Source organism: Paramormyrops kingsleyae, chromosome 12 (genome assembly GCF_048594095.1).
Source record: "Paramormyrops kingsleyae isolate MSU_618 chromosome 12, PKINGS_0.4, whole genome shotgun sequence".
NCBI lineage: Eukaryota > Metazoa > Chordata > Actinopteri > Osteoglossiformes > Mormyridae > Paramormyrops > Paramormyrops kingsleyae.
Genome location: NC_132808.1, coordinates 2,240,385 through 2,260,805, shown reverse-complemented (window position 1 = coordinate 2,260,805; position 20,421 = coordinate 2,240,385). Strand labels below are relative to the sequence as shown.

The window sequence follows — 20,421 nt, the reverse complement described above, 5'->3', positions numbered from 1 at the left end:
CTAAAGCTGGAAGCACCTGAAAGTGGTTAGACACAGTCAGTTCATGTGATGCCGCCTCTGTAAACTGTGCACACCCTTTCTTCCGTCTAGGACTTACAGTCACCCAGCTCTCTCGACCTCTCTGTTCCTCATTCTCCCCCCTCCCCGCTTGTGACATACACACCGTCTCCCTAAAAGGCGTATTAACTATCTCCTCCATCTCTGTGTTGTGTCGGATGACGGACCTTGACCATGAGTGAGTCCACCAGCTTACATAACTTGCAGATAAAGTCCGACTGGACACAAGCATCCAAATATCTTGCAAATACAACACAGAGCTGGCCCCATAATTAGCTATAGAACTATAGAGTTCAGATTAGAATCACATAGAGTCTTACATAAAGTTATACCTGATTGAGTTACATCCGATCGTATTTATGTCAGATAATCAGCAACAATATTGAGAATGCCCAAATTACTTTGCCTCCAGTGGTCCCGGTCCCAAAGTTGATGCAAGGCTGTTATTTTACAATTGGAAAATTAAATCTAGCCACAAGAACAGCATTGCGTAGAGCTGCATTCCATCACATACATTACTGTATGCATACTGTATTACAAGTTAGAAACGGAGTATGTGTCATTATATGGCTAATAGCCGTATAATGACTCATACTTACACTAAGAGAAACACCCACTAATGTCCTGCTACATTCACTTTCAAGGAAATCACACACAACCACAAACCAAAACCACAGCTTTAAGGTGTATAGCTAATATGATATAGAAGCAGTATCCTGATGTAAATACAAGGTACATTTCTCTACACAGCTGTGTGCCTAAGCTTAATTGAAAATCTGCAAGTTCTGACAGTATGTTTGACACTACTATAAATCGTCTTTAAAAAATGACAAAATAATGTTAAAACATGGTTTATTCTTTGGTCCTTGGAGCACAATTATTATTTATCAAAAAGCTGGAAGTGTTCTATAACAAGCTAAAATTAATAAGTAAATGCACACAAACTCCTGTATTTAATATGAAATGAGATGAGATGCAACACAAAGGAAATAACCATGATTCTTTTTAACAGCAGACATACAGAATAATTGCAAACAAAAAAATAAGACCAATATTATTATAATAATCAGATTGTCACTAATCTTTGTCTGTTTGGAAACTGCTGTTTCAGATCAGTCTGTGTGACTGACAGGAGAGATGATCAGTGGAACTGTCAAACTTTTACAGGGATTTAGAGCTGGATAGAGTTTCTCTTTGAAGTTGTAACCATTAAAAGAGTAGATATGGAACCTGGTGTCCGCATTGTAAAAGGAAACCTGCCCCCTCTCATAGTCCACATAAACCCCCACCTTGTTAGGGGGCTCATTCAGAGAGAGGGAGCTGGGAGGGGTTGTAGAAATCTCATACCCCCTCTGCCGTGTAAAGGTCCAGAAGCCTTCCTCTGAGGTTTCATTAAAATTCTCCTTCCTTTTGACAGACTCTTTTGCAAAACCAACAGCATAACATGTCTTTGACCCAACCTGAACTTCATAGTAATGTCTCCCTGAAGAGAAACTCTCTTTTCCCTGGATCCCGTACCAATTACTGAACCTCAGTGGGCTGTCAGGTAGGAGGTGGTCACTGAATCTCACTTGTTTGCCGTCCTCAGAAACGGTAAGATTAGGATGCGCTGTTCTGGGGTCCAGAATGACATTAGCTACAAATAATAAATATTTTTGTTATCTGGGGTTCCTTCCTAGGTCATCATGCAACAGTTTAACTGAGAAGAGAGTAAACAGTATAGCAGAACTACAAATGATTACTTTATACTTTAAAAATGATTACAGAAATTTTCTTCCTAAACACCTCACAAATTGACTTCATTTCAGAAAAAAATACATTAATACATTTATTACATTTAGTGGCTGACCTGAATCAACTCAGTCCTACCTGCTGATTTACGGATCCACTTCCACACTTGTTGTTGGACAGCTCCTTGTTTATCTAAACAGATTCCATTAATGACGTCAGATTGCAGCCTCACTCTGATGCAATTATCAAATGTGCAAAATGTTTTCATATATGCTTCCCTCATTTTTTTCTAACAATGATGTTTGGACATTTATTCATATTAACAAGTTTATGCAGTCTACTTTCCTTTAATACTCTCAGCAGAATAATGCCAGCAGTATATTTTGCGAGACAGAAAATGGAAATTTTCATCCATCTCAGAAGTCAGAAGCTTAATTTAATAACACTGAAAATAAAAATGAAGAAAGTGGCATTCAAGGGAGTGAAAACCAAGCAGAAGTTATATTTTGAAAAAAAAAATCTGATTGAAAAACTTACATGACCATTTAGCAAAGCCATCTTCAGCTGAAATAAAAATCAAGTCTTTAAAAAAATTTATTTTATGAAGAGAAAAAAAACTGAAGTCTGATATCTGCAATACTGTTTACATTGCACGAATAACCTATATTTCAACAGATGAGCAAACAGGGACACCTTAGGTGATCAAACATAAATCTAAGATTCCAATATATTACAACAACAATCCATACAAACACATCATTACACTAATTACAGAAAACATTACGACACCTCAACCTCCTCATTCTACTACATGTCCTATTCTCCATGATCTACCACAATTTAAGGATCTGATACAGAATGTGGAAAATGAATTAAAATTGAGTTTTATGGAGTTAGCAATGGTGTGATGCAGAACAAGCTGATATACTGAAAACACAACCATTTTCCATAAATAATTATCTAGTACAACGTTATAGTCAGCATGATCCACATTCACTACAAGATTTAGTGACAGTTATTACTCTAAGGCACTATAAGCCTTCATAATGTCGTACAAAGCATTCTTAATTCTGATTCCGACCATTATAATGCATTATAAAGGTATCTACATGTATTAACAAGTCTACATGTTAATTGCTGACTTGGAAGACATATGACCATGTCCCCGGGGGCGTCCTGTGGGGCTGCTTTTCGAGTATAAGGTACCAGGCCATTTGGTACCAGTATAACCGGAGTGAGAGAGAGCCTGGTTTGCGTTGCCAGTAGTAATCAGGCATGTTCCCTGTGGGTGATAAACGTGGCCGCGGTAAACCATACCACACAGACACACAAATAATTTGGGGTTCTTTATTTCCCAACTGCGCAAAGTAATAATAAAATATAGCCAGCTGGAGCAGAAGCACTCCAAATACAAATTGTCTCAGAGTAATTGACCTAAATAAAACCAAAAAACTCATTCATATATAATTATGGTATCCAAAATACAGCAGTGGGCTTCAAGTCTCAGTTCCTTTAGAGACTCCACTCATGAGCACGGCGCGGCACATGTACACACCACAACACAGGGGACTAATGATTCAGTTCTCGAGTATCTTCACATGTACTCCACCTATGTTTCCACATGGATGAAAAGGAAGCGATGCTGCACTAGTGGCCATTAAACTCTCAAAACCCCTTTCGATAACACCTTACTGAAGACTGTGTTTTTAGTAATTTATAAACATTCATAACAAATAATAATGCATTCATAAGGCATCATAAACATGGCTATAAAAATTTATCAGAAGTCATAACACATTATACGTAGCCATGTCTGTTATGCATTATAAATGCTTTATAAAGCTCTCATCTATAATGCACTATAGATACCTTTCATCAGTTCAGAGTATGGCCTTCTTGGAAACCTCAGGAGCATCAAATAATTGAATGTGCACTTTGCTGAGGATCTCTCCCAGAAGAAGCATATAGAGCATATCCTCCTTGACCAAGACGGACCAGAGCCAAACACATCTCTCTGTGGCGTTTGAGACAGGTGAGACTGCTACTTCTCATCCTGTCCACCTTCTACAGAGGCACCACTGACAGAGTCCTTAGAAACTGCATCATGGCCTGGTTTGGGTCCTGCAACACCGCATACCACCAGTCCCTCCAGCAGGTCCATAAAATTGCTTTTTGCCTAAGAAGTTTTGATGATGAAGTCTGGTCACTCTCAGTCTAAGACTAAATATGTTAAATGGACAAATAATTCAAGACTCATAACTCTGAAACTATACCAATTCATTACTTTACTCTGCTTACATGCCGATTTGTTGCTTACATGCCAATCTTTCCCCACCAATTAGTGGATAATTGTACTTTTTTTGTTGTGTCTTTATTGTCCATGTCTTAAAATGTCATGTTGACAATAAAGATATTTTGACTTTAAAAATTACAAGACAAACACCACATATGTAATAAAAAACAACCTAAATCTTAAATTTAAATTCAAAACAGCCACCTTTTACAGTAATAATAGCCCAACAAACTATCAGTTAAAGACTCGAGGTTCACTACAGTGCTATTGGAGAAGTTCCCACTCACTATTTGCCTGTAGCTCTGACCTTTCTTTCCATTACATCCCAAATCAACTTAATGGGTTTGAAGTCAAGTAATTGTACATGGCATGTCAAATTTCCCTTCATCTTCCTCTTTCTTTATATACAGTCGTCCCTCGCCACTTCGCGTTTCGACTTTCGCGGCTTCACTCTATCGCGGTTTTTTGTCTATTGATTAAAAGGTTGATCGAGACAATGACAATGATACATCGCTACGCATCGGAAGCATCTTTGCTCTTTGTAATTAAATGTACAATAATAACAATATGATATTTATAACGTCTAATATTTCTTATTTTCTATTACTTTTTCTAATATTTTGGGTAATACGAGTGTAATTGTCATGACCTGCCTGTCCGATCCTCTTGGACATGTGTGCCACGCCCCCTTATTAACCATATATGCAACCCCGATTGTGACTAGCTGTTTTGTCAATTTGATTCAGTTTGAAGTCCACATCAGTGTCTATAACCCCAGGTCTGTCATTGACGTTTTGATGTTACATGTTCCTGTGTCCTGCATTTGGAGTGATTCCAAATAAACCCTTCAGTCCTGATTCCTCGTCTCCCCGTTCTTGCTTCCGTGTCCAGCAGTCATAAAGTAATGGTGACTAAAGGGTGTTATTTCATGTCTAGAGGGCTCTAATAATGTTAAAAACCGTATTTAGAAGGTCGTAAACAGGTTTCCAATGCTCTAACTACGAAAATATTAAATTTATAAATAAAGAATCCTACTTCGCGGATTTCGCCTATTGCGGGTTATTTTTAGAACGTAACTCCCGCGATTAACGAGGGACCACTGTACACTGCTAAAAAAAAATTAAAGGAACACTTTTTCGTCAGATTATAGCATCAATTCAGTTAAACTTCTGGGATATTGATCTGGTCAGTTAAGTAGCAGAGGGGGTTGTTAATCAGCTTCAGCTGCTTTGGTGTAAATGAAATTAACAACAGCTGCACTAGAGGGGCAACAATGAGACGACCCCCAAAACAGGAATGGTTTAACAGGTGGAGGCCACTGACATTTTCCCCTCATGTTTTCTGACTGTTTTTCCACTAGTTTTGCATTTGGCTATGGTCAGTATCACTACCATCAGTATGAGGCGACACCTGGACCCTACAGAGGTTGCACAGGTAGTCCAACTCCTCCAGGATTGCGCATCAAAACGTGCCATTACCAGAAGGTTTGCTGTGTCTCCCAGCACAGTCTCAAGGGCATGGAGGAGATTCCAGGAGACAGGCAGTTACTCTAGGAGAGCTGGACAGGGCCATAGAAGGCCCTTAACCCATCAGCAGGATTGGTATCTGCTCCTTTGTGCAAGGAGGAACAGGATGAGCACTGCCAGAGCCCTACAAAATGACCTCCAGCAGGCCACTGGTGTGAATGTCTCCGACCAAACAATCAGAAACAGATTTCATGAGGGTGGCCTGAGTGACCCACGTTCTCTAGTGGGCCCTGTGCACACTGTCCAGCACTGTGGAACTCGATTGGCATTTGCCATAGAATACCAGAATTGGCAGGTCTGCTACTGGCGCCCTGTGCTTTTCACAGATGAGAGCAGGTTCACCCTGAACACGTGTGACAGACAGGAAAGGGTCTGGAGAAATCATGGAGAACGTTATGCTGCCTGTAACATTGTTCAGCATGACTGGTTTGGTGGTGGGTCAGTGATGGTCTGAGGAGGCATATCCATGGATGGACACCCAGACCTCTACAGGCTAGACAACAGCACCTTGACTGCCATTAGGTGTCAGGATGAAATCCTTGGACCCATTGTCAGACCCTTCGCTGGTGCAGTGGGTCCTGGGTTCCTCCCGGTGCAAAACAATACCCGGCCTCCTGTGGCCCCCACGCTCGCCTGACCTAAATCCAATAGAACACCTCTGGGACATTATGTTTCGGTCCATCCGATGCCGTCAGGTTGCACTTCAGACTGTCCAGGAGCTCAGTGATGCCCTGGTCCAGATCTGGGAGGAGATCCCCCAGGACACCATCCGTCGTCTCATTAGGAGCATGCCCTGACATGGTCAGGCATGCATACAAGCACGTAGGGGCCATACAAACTACTAAGTACGATTTTGAGTTGCTGAAATGAAATTTCAGCAAAATGGAATAGCCTGTTGCATCATTTTTTTGTCTTTGAAATCAGCCCTCTGCAAGGTTGATGATTTTCATTTCCATCAAATGATGTGGCATCCTTTTATTCCTACCACATTACTCAGTCCATATTATTATAGATATCAGAACGATTTTTTCCTGATGTGTTTTCAAAGTGTTCCTTTAATTTTTTTGAGCAGTGTAGTTCTGACTGGATACTTACAATGAGTGCATAGCTTAACCAAAATGTAACCAAAAAATGATAAAATATAGGGTGTTTAAAAACCTTTGACTAGCAGTGTAGCTGCCATAGGTGTTACAGCAGAGCATGAATAGCAGTCCACAACGCAGCTTTCCAGACAAAGGGTAACTTTATCAAAACCAGACAAGACAAAAGAGATTATGATGGGCTGAAACACAGGCAGATAGACAACACTGGAACTTACTAGAATTTATACTGAAAATCAGGGCAACACATAGATATCTAACAAACCAGGAAGAGGTTCACAGTGAGGGGCATCAACTAAAATAACCAAGAGAGGAACAGGGCATGGACAGGCAAGTATACACATTGATAACAAGATGGAAACAAGGGACAGATGTGGGTAATTAACAATCATCGAAAAGCTAGGGTGTCAGGATCACTCCCCGCATGGCCAACAGGTGTTGCTGGTCACCCCTTTATTAGTGTTTGAGTCCTTTGTGATTATGGACACCATTGGTGTTCCCCAGACCCACTGCCAGGAACCATCCCAGCCCCCAGGCCTTTCTCAGATTTCCCATGGCCCTGTGGTGCACACTCCAGACATGCCTGTCCTGTCCTCACCAGCTCCTGTCATGTCCTTGTCTACTCCTGCAGTGCCACCCCTGGTCCACCAGAGCTCCACCACCCAACGTCCCTTGTTTTTCCCTGAGTCCATTGTCAGAACCCCAATGTCCTGTAGACCACACTCTGGCCTTGGTCTACCCAGTTTTATTTATCTGTTTACTTCCTTGCTTCTTGGTCCTGTTCCCTTTGTTCCTCCACTCATGACCCCCCCTGCTCAGCCCTGGTCCCTGTATCATTTCCCAGGTCCTATCCCCCCAGTTCCTCATGTACCAAGTCCTGTCCCTAGGCTGTGTGTCCAGGTCCCCGGGTCTCCCATGGTATTCCCTATTCTGTTTACCCTGACCCAATTCCTGCTGTTCCATCTGTCTGTTCTGATTCCCTTGTTGTGCCCTGTCCTCAAGCAGTCTTTCCCGTTCCATGGTTTTCATTGATGGTTCATTGTTGTCCTGTCCTTCCCTCTTCATCTGCTTTGTTTCTAGTCCTGTGTGCCTTTTTCCAGTACTGGCAGTACCTCTTGCACCCAGAGTACATATTAGGAGAGGGGTACTGTCAGAATCAGTTCCTGCTTGGCCAGTGTTTGAGTACATTGTGATTATGACCCTTGCCTGTGTCTCAACCCTATAGTATAATATCGATTATTGCCTACACCTGTCCCTTGTTGAAGCCCTCATTAAGTGTATTAATGTGCCTGCCATTACTCTGTTCTCCATTTAGTCATTGTGTGTTTGTAGCTGCTGTTACCCTGTGTTTGCTACTGTTCTGCTATAGTTGTTCCTGTGTTGCTTCCTGCATTAGTGTTTGTCGTTTACTTATTGTACTTTTGACCCCTTGTGGTTCCTTTTGTTTAATGCATTTTTTTTTAGAAAAGTCCATTGTTTGTTTGTGCTGCAATGTGGATTGTCTCTCAATTCACCAGACTGGTCGGTAACATTGGGATTCAAACACAAGGAAATACAAGGACCATAGGTCATAGGTACAAGATGGGCATAGGCAGGGTAACCAAGAACAAAGACACTAAAGACTAATCTAGAAGGCATAAATACAAGGAATGTGATTAATGTGGGGTGACCAAAAACAGAGTTTCAGGACAGAAACATAGTAAATCTTCAAAATAACTCACAACGGTATGGGATGCTTGGCTTGCAGCTACACATTCAACTCATTCAGCCACATAGTGGCCCAAAGGAAAAAGGAATCTAGGATATTAGCTGAGGTAAACCTTGGGTAATACAAGGAACAGAACAGGAGACCAGTGATATCCACTAGCCAAACAGGGAAATGTTGGCCAGAGCAGAACAACACAGGGACTGATCCTTACAGTATGATCTGTCACACACAACTGGATCCTGGATCAGCCTAACTTCATATTTAGAGAAAGATTGAATGGACCTCATTCACCAACCATTATTAAATTTCTTTTTAAAACTCACATTTGCAGGTTTCACAAAAATTGAGATTATCAGTGTTTTCTAACTTGGGATTTGTCATTAGGTAAGAATAGAATCTACGCACACTCAAAAACACACTTATGCACATTTGAATACTGACAAGTTTGTGCAGAATAATTGCTTATTGAGTTTTCTTAAATTGTACCATTATGGGATTTAAATTACAATAATAATTTTATTATTTCTGATATTTTGAATTGTTCATAAATAATAATTGTTAACAAAATTATTATTAAATTAATAAAACAAGTACGCATTATAACATCCCACGCATCTTTTTATTTTATATCCACTACTGATGCCATGAAATGACAGCCCATTTGCTGTTCACTTCCTGCAGCGGTACCTCCACTTCAGAACTACTCAAGTTTTTCTTAACATTTAAGTCCAATGCTCTACCCTCCATTTTTTTTTATTCGGGCATTTATAGCGTACCTCTCAACTTCCCTTCTTAATTTTTGTTTTTTGTATGTGCACAAGGCCAAGAGTATGGGAATAGTTTCCGTGACTGCATCATTTTCTTTTATTTACTCTCAAAAGTATAATACCCTTCAATATCCCGATAATATATATAGTCATTTAAAAAGAAATATTTTATTTACTAGTGTTAGTAAATTTAATGACAAGACCCAGGCCCAAACATCAGGGGGTGCTGCCACACCCTCAGCAACCCTCTCCCCAATGCCCCTGCCACGACCTGCAGTTTCATGCCCTTTTCTAGGGATTGGTGGGGCATTTACCTTTACTAATTATGAAAAACTGGCATGTGCTTTCAATTTAAGAGGACAGTTGGATTCATCATTATAAGAACTCATTTGCGAACAATTCTGCGGTTTAAGAACTCATCATGAATCTGATGAAGAATTAGGATTTTGTTAGGACCTTTCTCAATAACAAATTTAAGAAAAAAACTTAAGATGATATTGGTGAAGGCCCATTATTGTACAAAACTGTGCGCAAAGGAATGGGTGAAGGTTAATGAAACTTACCAATGGGCTGTAGCTCCTTCACCTCATTCTGCAAGTCAGATCTCTGTTGGACTATTATACAGTATTTTAACAAAATGGATTTAAGCACAATCACAATATTTCACAAATATTTAAGACTGATTAGAGTACATGTATGAGCAGACAGCCTGTAAAACACTCACTCAGATTTGAGTTTTCCCTGTTCTTAGTCTCTAGCTGCTTGTCCTTGTCTTCCAGTTGTGCCTGCATTTCTGATAATTATTAAGATGGGTAAAAACAGAGAGCAGATGCAGAATTCCAAACTTGCATGTACATGAAAGACAGTGAACTCAGAGGTATTGTTTATGATCCCCCCCCCCAGGATCACATCCACAGTACATGAACAGATATCTATTTAGGGCTGAACAATAAATGTGAAAAAATTACATTGTGATATTTTTTGGTTTTACAATTTCATGACATCGGATTTCAGCACTAGGAAAACACTTTATAAATGTCTAAGACTGATTAGTATACATGTAGGTATAGATAACCTGTAAATATTCCATCAGATCTGAGATTCCCTTGTTCTTAGTCACTGGCTGGTTATTTTCCAGTTCTGTCTGCATTTCTGATAGATGAGTATTCATACAGGCAAATACTAAGAGTAGGTATACAGTATCTATCAGTAATGCTCACCAGACATATTGTTTGAGGTTATCCTTTGTAAATCCTTCAGCTGATTCTGCAGGTCAGATTTTTGTATTACTAGAAAACCAAAAGAAACTTTAACAGTGATTTCTACCATCCAGTACCACCACCATCCATACCAGGGTTTCTGTGAACTTGTAACCTATCTAAGGAATTTCAGGGTACACCCCACCCGAGTAGTCTAGGACAAGTATACACAACAATTTAAAATGAATATTACTACCATGGAGTTGTTAGACTGTAATGTATAACAGTATATATGTATAAATGTATTACTCATTGTTATACACTCACCTAAAGGATTATTAGGAACACCTGCTCAATTTCTCATTAATGCAATTATCTAATCAACCAATCACATGGCAGTTGCTTCAATGCATTTAGGGGTGTGGTCCTGGTCAAGACAATCTCCTGAACTCCAAACTGAATGTCAGAATGGGAAAGAAAGGTGATTTAAGCAATTTTGAGCGTGGCATGGTTGTTGGTGCCAGACGGGCCGGTCTGAGTATTTCACAATCTGCTCAGTTACTGGAATTTTCACGCACAACCATTTCTAGGGTTTACAAAAGAATGGTGTGCAAAGGGAAAAACATCCAGTATGCGGCAGTCCTGTGGGCGAAAATGCCTCGTTGATGCTAGAGGTCAGAGGAGAATGGGCCGACTGATTCAAGCTGATAGAAGAGCAACTTTGACTGAAATAACCACTCGTTACAACCGAGGTATGCAGCAAAGCATTTGTGAAGCCACAACACGCACAACCTTGAGGCGGATGGGCTACAACAGCAGAAGACCCCACCGGGTACCACTCATCTCCACTACAAATAGGAAAAAGAGGCTACAATTTGCACAAGCTCACCAAAATTGGACAGTTGAAGACTGGAAAAATGTTGACTGGTCTGATGAGTCTCGATTTCTGTTGAGACATTCAAATGGTAGTCAGAATTTGGCGTAAACAGAATGAGAACATGGATCCATCATGCCTTGTTACCACTGTGCAGGCTGGTGGTGGTGGTGTAATGGTGTGGGGGATGTTTTCTTGGCACACATTAGGCCCCTTAGTGCCAATTGGGCATCGTTTAAATGCCACGGCCTACCTGAGCATTGTTTCTGACCATGTCCATCCCTTTATGACCACCATGTACCCATCCTCTGATGGCTACTTCCAGCAGGATAATGCACCATGTCACAAAGCTCGAATCATTTCAAATTGGTTTCTTGAACATGACAATGAGTTCACTGTACTAAAATGGCCCCCACAGTCACCAGATCTCAACCCAATAGAGCATCTTTGGGATGTGGTGGAACGGGAGCTTTGTGCCCTGGATGTGCATTCCACAAATCTCCATCAACTGCAAGATGCTATCCTATCAATATGGGCCAACATTTCTAAAGAATGCTTTCAGCACCTTGTTGAATCAATGCCACATAGAATTAAGGCAGTTCTGAAGGCGAAAGGGGGTCAAACACCGTATTAGTAGGGTGTTCCTAATAATCCTTTAGGTGAGTGTATATTGTATTAATAAACTGTTCTGACTCTGTATTTCTCCTACATTTTACATACAAAAATGTCAGTGGGTTTAAAACCAGATACAGTTGCACATATATTCTGAGTTTTGTTTGGGTAACATAGAATATCAACTTATATATCTGTTTTAGTGAATCAGTGAAACTGATTTAAAAGGGCACATTAGGGAGGTCCAAAAATGTATGGAAAAAAAATCTTTCCTCCCACCCCCCATTTAATATTACCATTACAGGAATGAATGTCGCTACCAAGGTAAGTAAATCTCTCCGGAGGAACGGGGAGCCACTCTCACCCCAGTCTCTAGACCCATGGGGACTGACACAATCCTCATAGCCAGCTCTGTTAGTACCAGTGGTCGCATTGAAGTCACCCATGACCAGAGGAGTGTCACCTCGTGGGCACCTTTGAACCACCGATCGAAGTTGCCAGTAAAATGTCTCCCTCAACGAGGCATCACTCACCACGGTCAGAGCATATACTGAGACAACAGACAAGACAACCAAGGAGTGTCTTAGTCTGAGTCTCGTAAAATTCTTGTTGAAAGGACTTAAATCAGACACCATTGGAAGGAGCCGATCCGCTACAGCAACAGCTACTCTCTGAGTATGGGAGTCATAAGACCGACCAGAACAAAAAAGGACAGAACAGTGATCTGGCCAATCCCCAGTCTGCATGCATCAGAGAGTGCTGACACCCAAATGTGGAGTTTATGAAACTCCAGGTGCCAATCCCACCTCCAACCCCCATAAAGTAGGATGTAATTAAATGATTTTGTTGTATGTATCTGTTTAATGTATAGTTGTCCCTCGCCACTTCGAGATTCGACTTTCGCGGCTTCACTCTATCGTGGTTTTTTGTATTGTAGCACCGGCGGGGGGCATGTCCCAGCATGCCCCGCGTGCAGTTGTAAATAGCCCTTGTTGTGTTGTTGCTGTTATTGTTAATGGTTAATTCCTTATTGTTCCGCATGTGTTTACTTGTGTCTTGTGTGTACCCGGTCTATCCTCGTGTGTAATTAGCTTCCGTAAATCCCCCACCGTGTATGCATCTTACAGTTTGGTGTCTGACAACCTTGTGTTTCTTATGCGTAAAGGGTTATTCGGTGCTCGTTCGGTGCCAGATGTAGTACTTGTAATAACTACTAATAAAGAGTGTGTTTACCTGGCAAGTGAGTTTCCGTGTTTCTCTGCTCCCGCGATACCTCAGTCCGCCCATCACCGCAGTATATTCATTAAAAAGTTGATCAAAACAATGAAAATGATACATTGCTATACATCAGAAGCATCTTTGCTCTTGTGTTTGCGATTTCTGAGAACTTTTATCTAAGCCCCACAATGGATTTTCAAAGGTTAGTGGTTGTGTGTAAGAACTGTGTGTGCGTAATTAAATGTACAATAATAATAATATATTTGTAACATCTAATATGTCTTATTTTCTCTTATTTTGTCTAATATATTGGGTAATATGAGTGTAATGGTGACTAAAGGGTGTTATTTCATGTCTAGAGGGCTCTAATAATGTTAAAAACCGTATATAGAAGGCCATAAACAGGTTTTCTATGCTCTAACTACGAAAATATTCGATTTATAAATAAAGAATCCTACTTTGTGGAAATTCACTTATCGTGGTCTATCGAGTCTGGAACTGATTAACCGAGATAAACGAGGGCCAACTGTATCTGTATTTCGTGTCGGGATATGTCTATATCAGTATAGTGTTAATTATCTGCCACGGAGGGAAATAATCGCTTATATGAGAAACTTTGCTTGCATTAAGCATACCCTAAATATTAAATAATATTGAAAAAAAAATTTGGTGGTAGATGAAAATAATAGGGTGGCAGGTTGAATTTTGAAAGTAAAAAATTTTGGACCACCCTATTGCACATAAATACACAACAGATGTTTTATTATCTTTTAATAATCCTTCATTTACCCTAGAGCTAAAGCCTACTGCAGTATAATTGACAGTGTTTACACTTCAACGGTTAAACTACTTACACAGGACACTCAGTCCAGCGATGAAAATAATCAGTGTGATGATCCACAGAGAGATGAACACTGCCGATGTCCTCTTGTACAGAGTCTCTCGGCCAGAAGTGCTTCGTGGTTCTGAAGGTTTTAAATTAAATTATGTAATTATTAGCACACTGAGTCACATTTCCATGCTGTCCTATACAGACATATGTTTTTCTGAACAACTGATTCTTGCACATATCTTGATTTAATTTAATGAAATTCATATTAAAAATTGAGTGTTCCGTGTCAGAGGCTATTGCACCTCAGAATGATGATATTTATTTAGCAGAAGCTTTTGTTCAAAGCAAAGTATAAAATAAGGCAGATGTGCGCTACACGCATCCAGCATTCAAGGAGTCAATCTAGGTCGATGATATTACATCCAGGAGTTTCAGCAAGAGGTTAATTTAAAGAATAAGAACTTTAGTAGATTAGCCCTTTTGTCAATGCAGACCTAATCCATGGTCAACACCAAATCTGTTTACTTACAGCTAATAATTTGTGCACTAGCAAAACACATTGAAAACCTGCTGATACATGCAGGGTATGAAAAGCATCAAAGTTACTCTCACCACAGTCTGGCTGGACACTGATTCTTCCAACAGGAGTAAACTGCTTTCCTGATCCAGATAAATTAACTGAATGCTGTGAATGATCAGGTGTGAAATTCAGCTCGATGTTCTCATATATGTCATCCATTTCTGGTATAAGTATAAGAGCAGTTAAAGCAATGAGAATTCATTCACCCACTATGGGCAGCTTAGAGACACTAATTCATATAACAGGAAGCATTGGTGGTGGGACTGGTGGTGGTGGTTTGTGGGGGGAGGGACTCACACAGACACAGAGAGAACATGCATGGTCCACATGCAAAGAGGAAGCATGAGAGTCAAGTCTGATTCAAAGGCAGCTGTTTTATTCCAGTTCTTATACAACATGTTGTTGTGTACAATTCTGAAGGTATAATATTCTACAGCTCTTCTGGGACCCTAAAGTGGCACTCTGGTTGGGAACTGCGTCGGGCCACTTCGTGAAGTAGTCCATGACCATGAGTATGTAGCAGCTCCCAGCCTCAGTGCGGGAAAAGAGACCCAGGACATTCACCCCCACATGCTCCATTGGGGCACCCACCAGGTACGGCCAAGAGGACCTGGCTGCAGAACACTGGGTATCCTCTGCTAGGAGGATCTCTACTGTGGGGGCTGGAAATCACATGACCTCCACTCCTGGTCAGGACATGCAGTTATGCAAACTTCAGGAATGGAGGCAAAATTATTATAGGTGTAAAAAAAAAAGAAATTATTATAGGATATGGGATATAATAATAATAATAAGTCATTATGTTTGTGTATAATATCCATCCATTATCTGTAACTGCTTTTCCTATCCAGGGTTAAGAGCCTATGAGCACAAGGCAGGGAACAACCCAGGATGGGGTGCCAATCCATCACAGGGCACACTCACACACCATTCACTCACACATGCATACAGTCTTTTGCAAAAGTTTGGGCACCCCTCGATAAATAACATATTTTTGTCATTTTTTTAATGGAAAAGATGTAAACACAGTATCTGTAGGAAATAGAAAAAATGCACAATATTTTCACCAAACATTGATGCAGTTACTTTTTATGTCATAAATTGAACAAAGACAAAAAATAAAAACATTACTGTGGCACTCTGCAAAAGTTTGGGCACCCTACATAATCAGTACTTAGTAACACCTCCTCTGGAAGATATCACAGCTTGCAAAACGCTATAGCCAGCTAAAAGTCTTTCAATTTTTGTATTTGGGATTTTCTCCCATTCTTCCTTGCAAAAGGGTTTTAGTTCTGTAATATTATTTGGTCGTCTTGCATGCACAGCTCTTTAATGATCTACCCACAAATTTTTAATGATGTTTAAATCAGGGGACTGTGATGGCCATTCCAAAACCTTCAGCTTGCGTCTCTTGAGGTAGTCCATGGTGGATTTCGAGGTATGTTTAGGGTCATTGTCCTGTTGTAGAAGCCATCCTCTTTTTAGCTTTAGCTTTTTTACAGAAGGTGTGATGTTTGCTTCCAGAATTTGCTGGTATTTAGTGGAATCCATTCTTCCCTCCACCCGTGCAATGTTTCCTGTGCCACTGGCTGCAACACAACCCCAAAGCATGATAGACCCACCCTCATGCTTAATAGTTGGCAAAGTGTTCTTTTCATGAAATGCTGCTCCTTTTTTTCTCCAAACATGCCTTTGCTGATTGTGGTGTGTGGAAAAAGTTCTATTTTAACTTCATCAGTCCACAGCACTTGTTTCCGAAACGCATCAGGCTTCTGTAGATGTTCTGTTGCATACTTTTGACATTGGATTTTATGATGGGGATGCAGGTAAGGTTTTCTTCTGCTGAATCTTTCATGAAGGTCTTGTGGAACGGTGCACCACCACTCCTGAGTCTGCTAAATGTTCCTGCAGTTTTTTTGCAGTCAAATGGGGGTTTTGATTTGTCTTTCTGACCAGCATACGAGCAGTTCTCTCCGAGAGATGTCTTGGTCTTCCAGATCTCATTTTGACCTCCACAGTTCCCCTGAACTGCCATCTCATAATTACATTTCCTACTGTGGAAACTGCAAGCTGACAACACTATCTTCTTGTAGCCTTCTCCTCCATTGTGGGCATCAATAACTTTCATTTTCAGTCTTACACAGCTGCTTAGAGGAACCCATGGTTGTTGAATGTCCACAAGTGTGTGCACAAAGTTTGAAGAGTCAGAGAGTATTTGTAAAGCTTTGGAATTGGCACCAGCTGACATTTACTAATGACAGCTGTCGCCATGCATCAGATCTAACGAGCTGATTAAGGTCTGAAACCTTGTAAAAAGAATCGGAGACTTTGGAACTCTTAGGGTGCCCAAACTTTTGCAGAGTGCCACAATAATGTTTTTATTTTTTGTCTTTGTTCAATTTATGACATAAAAAGTAACTATGCATCAATGTTTGGTGAAAATATTGTCCTACAGAGACTGTGTTTACATATTTTCAATTAAAGAATGACCAAAATATGTTATTTATGTAACTTTTGCACAAGACTGTACATACCTATGGACAGTTTGGTAATTCCAATTAGCCTCAGCATGTTTTTGGACTGCGGGGGAAAACCGGAGTACCGGGAGGAAACCCCATGATGATATGGGGAGAGCATGCAAACTCCACACACATGGAGCCTTGGTCCCAGAGTGAGGCAACAGTACTAACCACTATACCACCATGCTGCCCCTATAAGCACACTATTGTCATATGTTTCTATTGACATATGGATGGATTATGAAGGCTATTGAATGCACATTCTAACCTACACACTTTAATTTTGCCTTCATGTAATATTTACTAGCACGTTTCACCAATATTAATTAAACATGGAGCACCTTTGACCTAAATAAGGAATCTTCATTCTGACATAAATCATATGTCAAATACTGTTCACGCACGTAATGAATACGAACGTACTTCCGCTCTCAAGACAATGTCAACTAAGTAGGCGGTGCTTCAAAACGGCCTGGAACGTGCGTCTCTGTGTGTTTATCCGGTGAGTATGCATGCTCCGTTTGTCTGCATGTATGGCCTGGGACCGGGGAGCACGTCGGGGTTGGGGTGGTGCGGGTGTGGTGGGGTGCGACTGTTTGGTGAATGTGTGTATCTGGGTATGAATGGCTCGTCGGTGATGCCGGCGCAGATGAGGCCCCAGACACCTCCTTGGGTTGGGGCGGGGGGGCGCTGCGGCGGGGGGCGGTGGTGCCCCCTGGGTGTTGGCGCCGTGCGTCCGGGCGTGCCTTGCCTGGCGCCCGCTGCCTTGCGACACTGTCGACTATCACCGCGCGCCCCCCCCTGCTGGCCCGCATCCACCTACACCTCACATAGGTAATGGGGGGTGATCAGCTATTCACCCCCCATCTCTCCTAATTACACGTTAGACGCCACACCTAGACATCACACCGCACCACACAGAGGGAAGGGGGGGGGGCGATTAGCCACTCATCCCCCCCTCATTATCTTAACTGCATTTTAGACAATACATCCACGTCACACCACTCATCCACATAGGGCCTTGGAGGGCAGGGGGAGCTGTGCAGATCCTGGGTCGGCTGCTTCTGCAGCCCGCAGCTAGACTGCACAGCTCCCTTCCCCTCTATTTTAACTCCACTTTGGACACTTAGGGCTTGGGGGGCCGGTGGGTGTCTTTTCCCCATATGCTCCCCCATATCTCAACGACACCTTAGCTCACACACATGTACACCATCAATGATCAAGGTGGGTGGGGGGCGGTTGTGAGGGGTCTTGAGTGTGGCGGGGGCGGCGGGTGGGCTCGGGGGGGGGGGTCGGCTGCATCTGGGGGGTGCTGTCGGTCTCCGGCGGGGTGCCCGCTCGCCTGTGATCTGGGGGGGTGGGAAACATACTCTGGGCCGTCCACTGGGCAAGCCCAGGGCATCTGCGGCCGAACCTCAAAGACGAGCAGGTGTGACTGGGAGTGTGTGTCTGAGTGTGTGTATGAGTGCATGCATGGATCTGTGTGTCTGCAGGTTTGTCCTGGTACGGGGAGCACGTGGATGATGGGGCGGTGTGGGGGCGGCAGTGAGGGGACTTGGGGGAGGGAGGGTGCGGGGGCTGGGGAGGGAGGGTTGGGATCTGGGCTTGGGGGAGGGGGGGTCAGGGGTGGGTGTGCTTGGTGGCTCTCGGGGCATCCCCCTGGTCCCCCGGGTGGGGGTCTTGGGGGGGCGGGTCTCCCCGGGGCTGGCGGGGCCCCCGTGGGGTGTGTGGGTGGTCCGGGGTCCGGGCTCTGTCCGTGCCTGCGTGGCCGGCCTCCCGGGGGGGGGCGGCGCGCTGCCGCCTGTGGCCGTGGGGTTCCTGCCTCGTGCTCGCCGGTGGGGGGCGCCCGGTGCCTCTTTCCCTGCCTTCCTTGGGTGGGCGCGCAGCCGTCCGGTGGCGGGGGCCCGGGTACCTGGCCGCTGTGGGGTGGCTGGGTCCGTGACCCGTCGGGGCTCTCCCGGCCGTCTGGGGGCCCCAGGGCGGTGTTGTTGTGGCCTCGCACACACACTGGGAATCATTCCATGTTAACCTGCACACTCATACATACACTCACAACACACAAACACACACACATACACGTATGCGTACACACACACATACACGTACATATGCACACACACACACATACACTTAGAATGCACACACACACAGACATGCGCGCACACGCACGCACACACACACACACACACATACACACACACACACACACACATACACACACACACAAGAGAGCCTAGGGCTCTCTTCCCCTATTTTATCCCTCTTTCCCCTTGTCTGGGTGTGTGTGTGTGTGAGAGTGTGTGTGAAAGTTGGTGTGTGGCTTCCACTCCCTCCTCTCAGATGCAGATACGGGTACGACGATATTTAGACAGTGTTCCTGGTGGTCTGCTTATGCATATATATTTATTCTCTTTCGTTGGTATTAACGTATTTAATTCCAGAAGCAGATACTGGCACAAGCACATTCCCATGTCATAATGGTACCACTGGTTTCTTTGTGTGTATACTGTTTGTGTGTGTCCCTGGATCTTATCTTTCAGATACAGCAGCTGGTGTGATGATACGGTGTAAAGCAGCAAGATGCAGAAGCTGTCCTCTTATTACTCTTTCCTTTTTGTTCTACTGTTTGTTATGTATTATTTCTCTTCCCTGTCTCTCTCTCTCTCTGACCCCCCTCCTTATTTTATTTTTATTATGTATTTATTTATTTTTCTACTTCCTCTGTCTCTCACCCCTTTCTCTCCTTTCTCACTGTCTCTCTCTATCTCTTTCCCACTAACCCCCCCTGTCAGCTCCGGCTTTGTGGCGCATTGACATAAAAATTATTAATAAAGAGTATACCTCAAGTAACAAGAGGAGCTTAAATCCGAAGCTCCACTTGTTAAAATAAAAGTGTTGGAACAATAAGGCACCCAGACTAACATCCTGCTTGCTAAACCGCCGGACACGACAAGGGGGAAAAAAAAAAATAAACGGCCTGGAACAGATTTGCATTCATCTTTCACACCTGTATTTAACACTGTCCACTTGTGATCGGATCACATTAATTATGTTATTACCAGGTGTGAACAGGGCCTAAGTAGCTGGGGTATGACCTCTCTTTTATCCCTCTGGGGACAAGAGCATCATCAGCAATGCAGCATATTTTACGCGTCTATTTCAGTTTATATCTTAAATATATAGCTTATAGCTTAAATCTTTATGTAGAATCATGAAAAAAACGCAGACTAAATCCGTAATCGGTCTTCTTTTCAAAACATCCATTATCTGAAGTAATAAAGTTTTTAAAATTAGGTTAAATAGACAAAAAGGTAAACCATGTCACCTTTCTTTGTTTTACCTGCATCGGGGGCATGTAGTACCGCCCTCACCGTGAAGATCGTTATACGCATTCTAAATAGCGGC

The 20,421-nt window shown here is 42.5% G+C and overlaps 1 protein-coding gene across 3 annotated transcripts; it reads right to left on the bottom strand.

The window, feature by feature from the left end:
* Positions 1–892: 892 nt before the first annotated feature.
* LOC111838662 (zinc-binding protein A33-like) lies at positions 893–14,721 on the bottom strand. Of its 3 annotated transcripts, XM_072718509.1 has the most exons (8): positions 14,530–14,721; positions 13,940–14,050; positions 10,403–10,471; positions 9,907–9,975; positions 9,746–9,796; positions 2,326–2,352; positions 1,927–1,980; positions 893–1,693 (listed from the first exon to the last, which is right to left on the bottom strand). In XM_072718509.1, the coding sequence occupies exons 1-8, from the start codon at positions 14,654–14,656 to the stop codon at positions 1,170–1,172; spliced, it is 1,032 nt and encodes a 343-aa protein (XP_072574610.1). In that variant the 5' UTR covers positions 14,657–14,721; the 3' UTR covers positions 893–1,169. The 3 variants fall into 3 exon arrangements, with proteins under 3 accessions (XP_072574610.1, XP_072574611.1, XP_072574612.1); XM_072718510.1 differs by lacking the exon at positions 2,326–2,352; XM_072718511.1 differs by lacking the exon at positions 14,530–14,721 and having other exon boundaries at positions 10,403–10,448; positions 13,940–14,028.
* Between the last annotated feature and the right edge of the window lie 5,700 nt (positions 14,722–20,421).

Bases quoted from the DNA above. Each gene is read 5' to 3' on its own strand.
- LOC111838662 (XM_072718509.1), bottom strand. From the start codon at position 14,656: ATGGATGACATATATGAGAACATCGAGCTGAATTTCACACCTGATCAT. The intron at 14,051-14,529 runs GTGAGAGTAACT...TAAAACCTTCAG, and splicing joins CAGTGTCCAGCCAGACTGTG to AACCACGAAGCACTTCTGGC. The intron at 10,472-13,939 runs GTAAGTAGTTTA...TTGGTTTTCTAG, and splicing joins CGCTGGACTGAGTGTCCTGT to TAATACAAAAATCTGACCTG.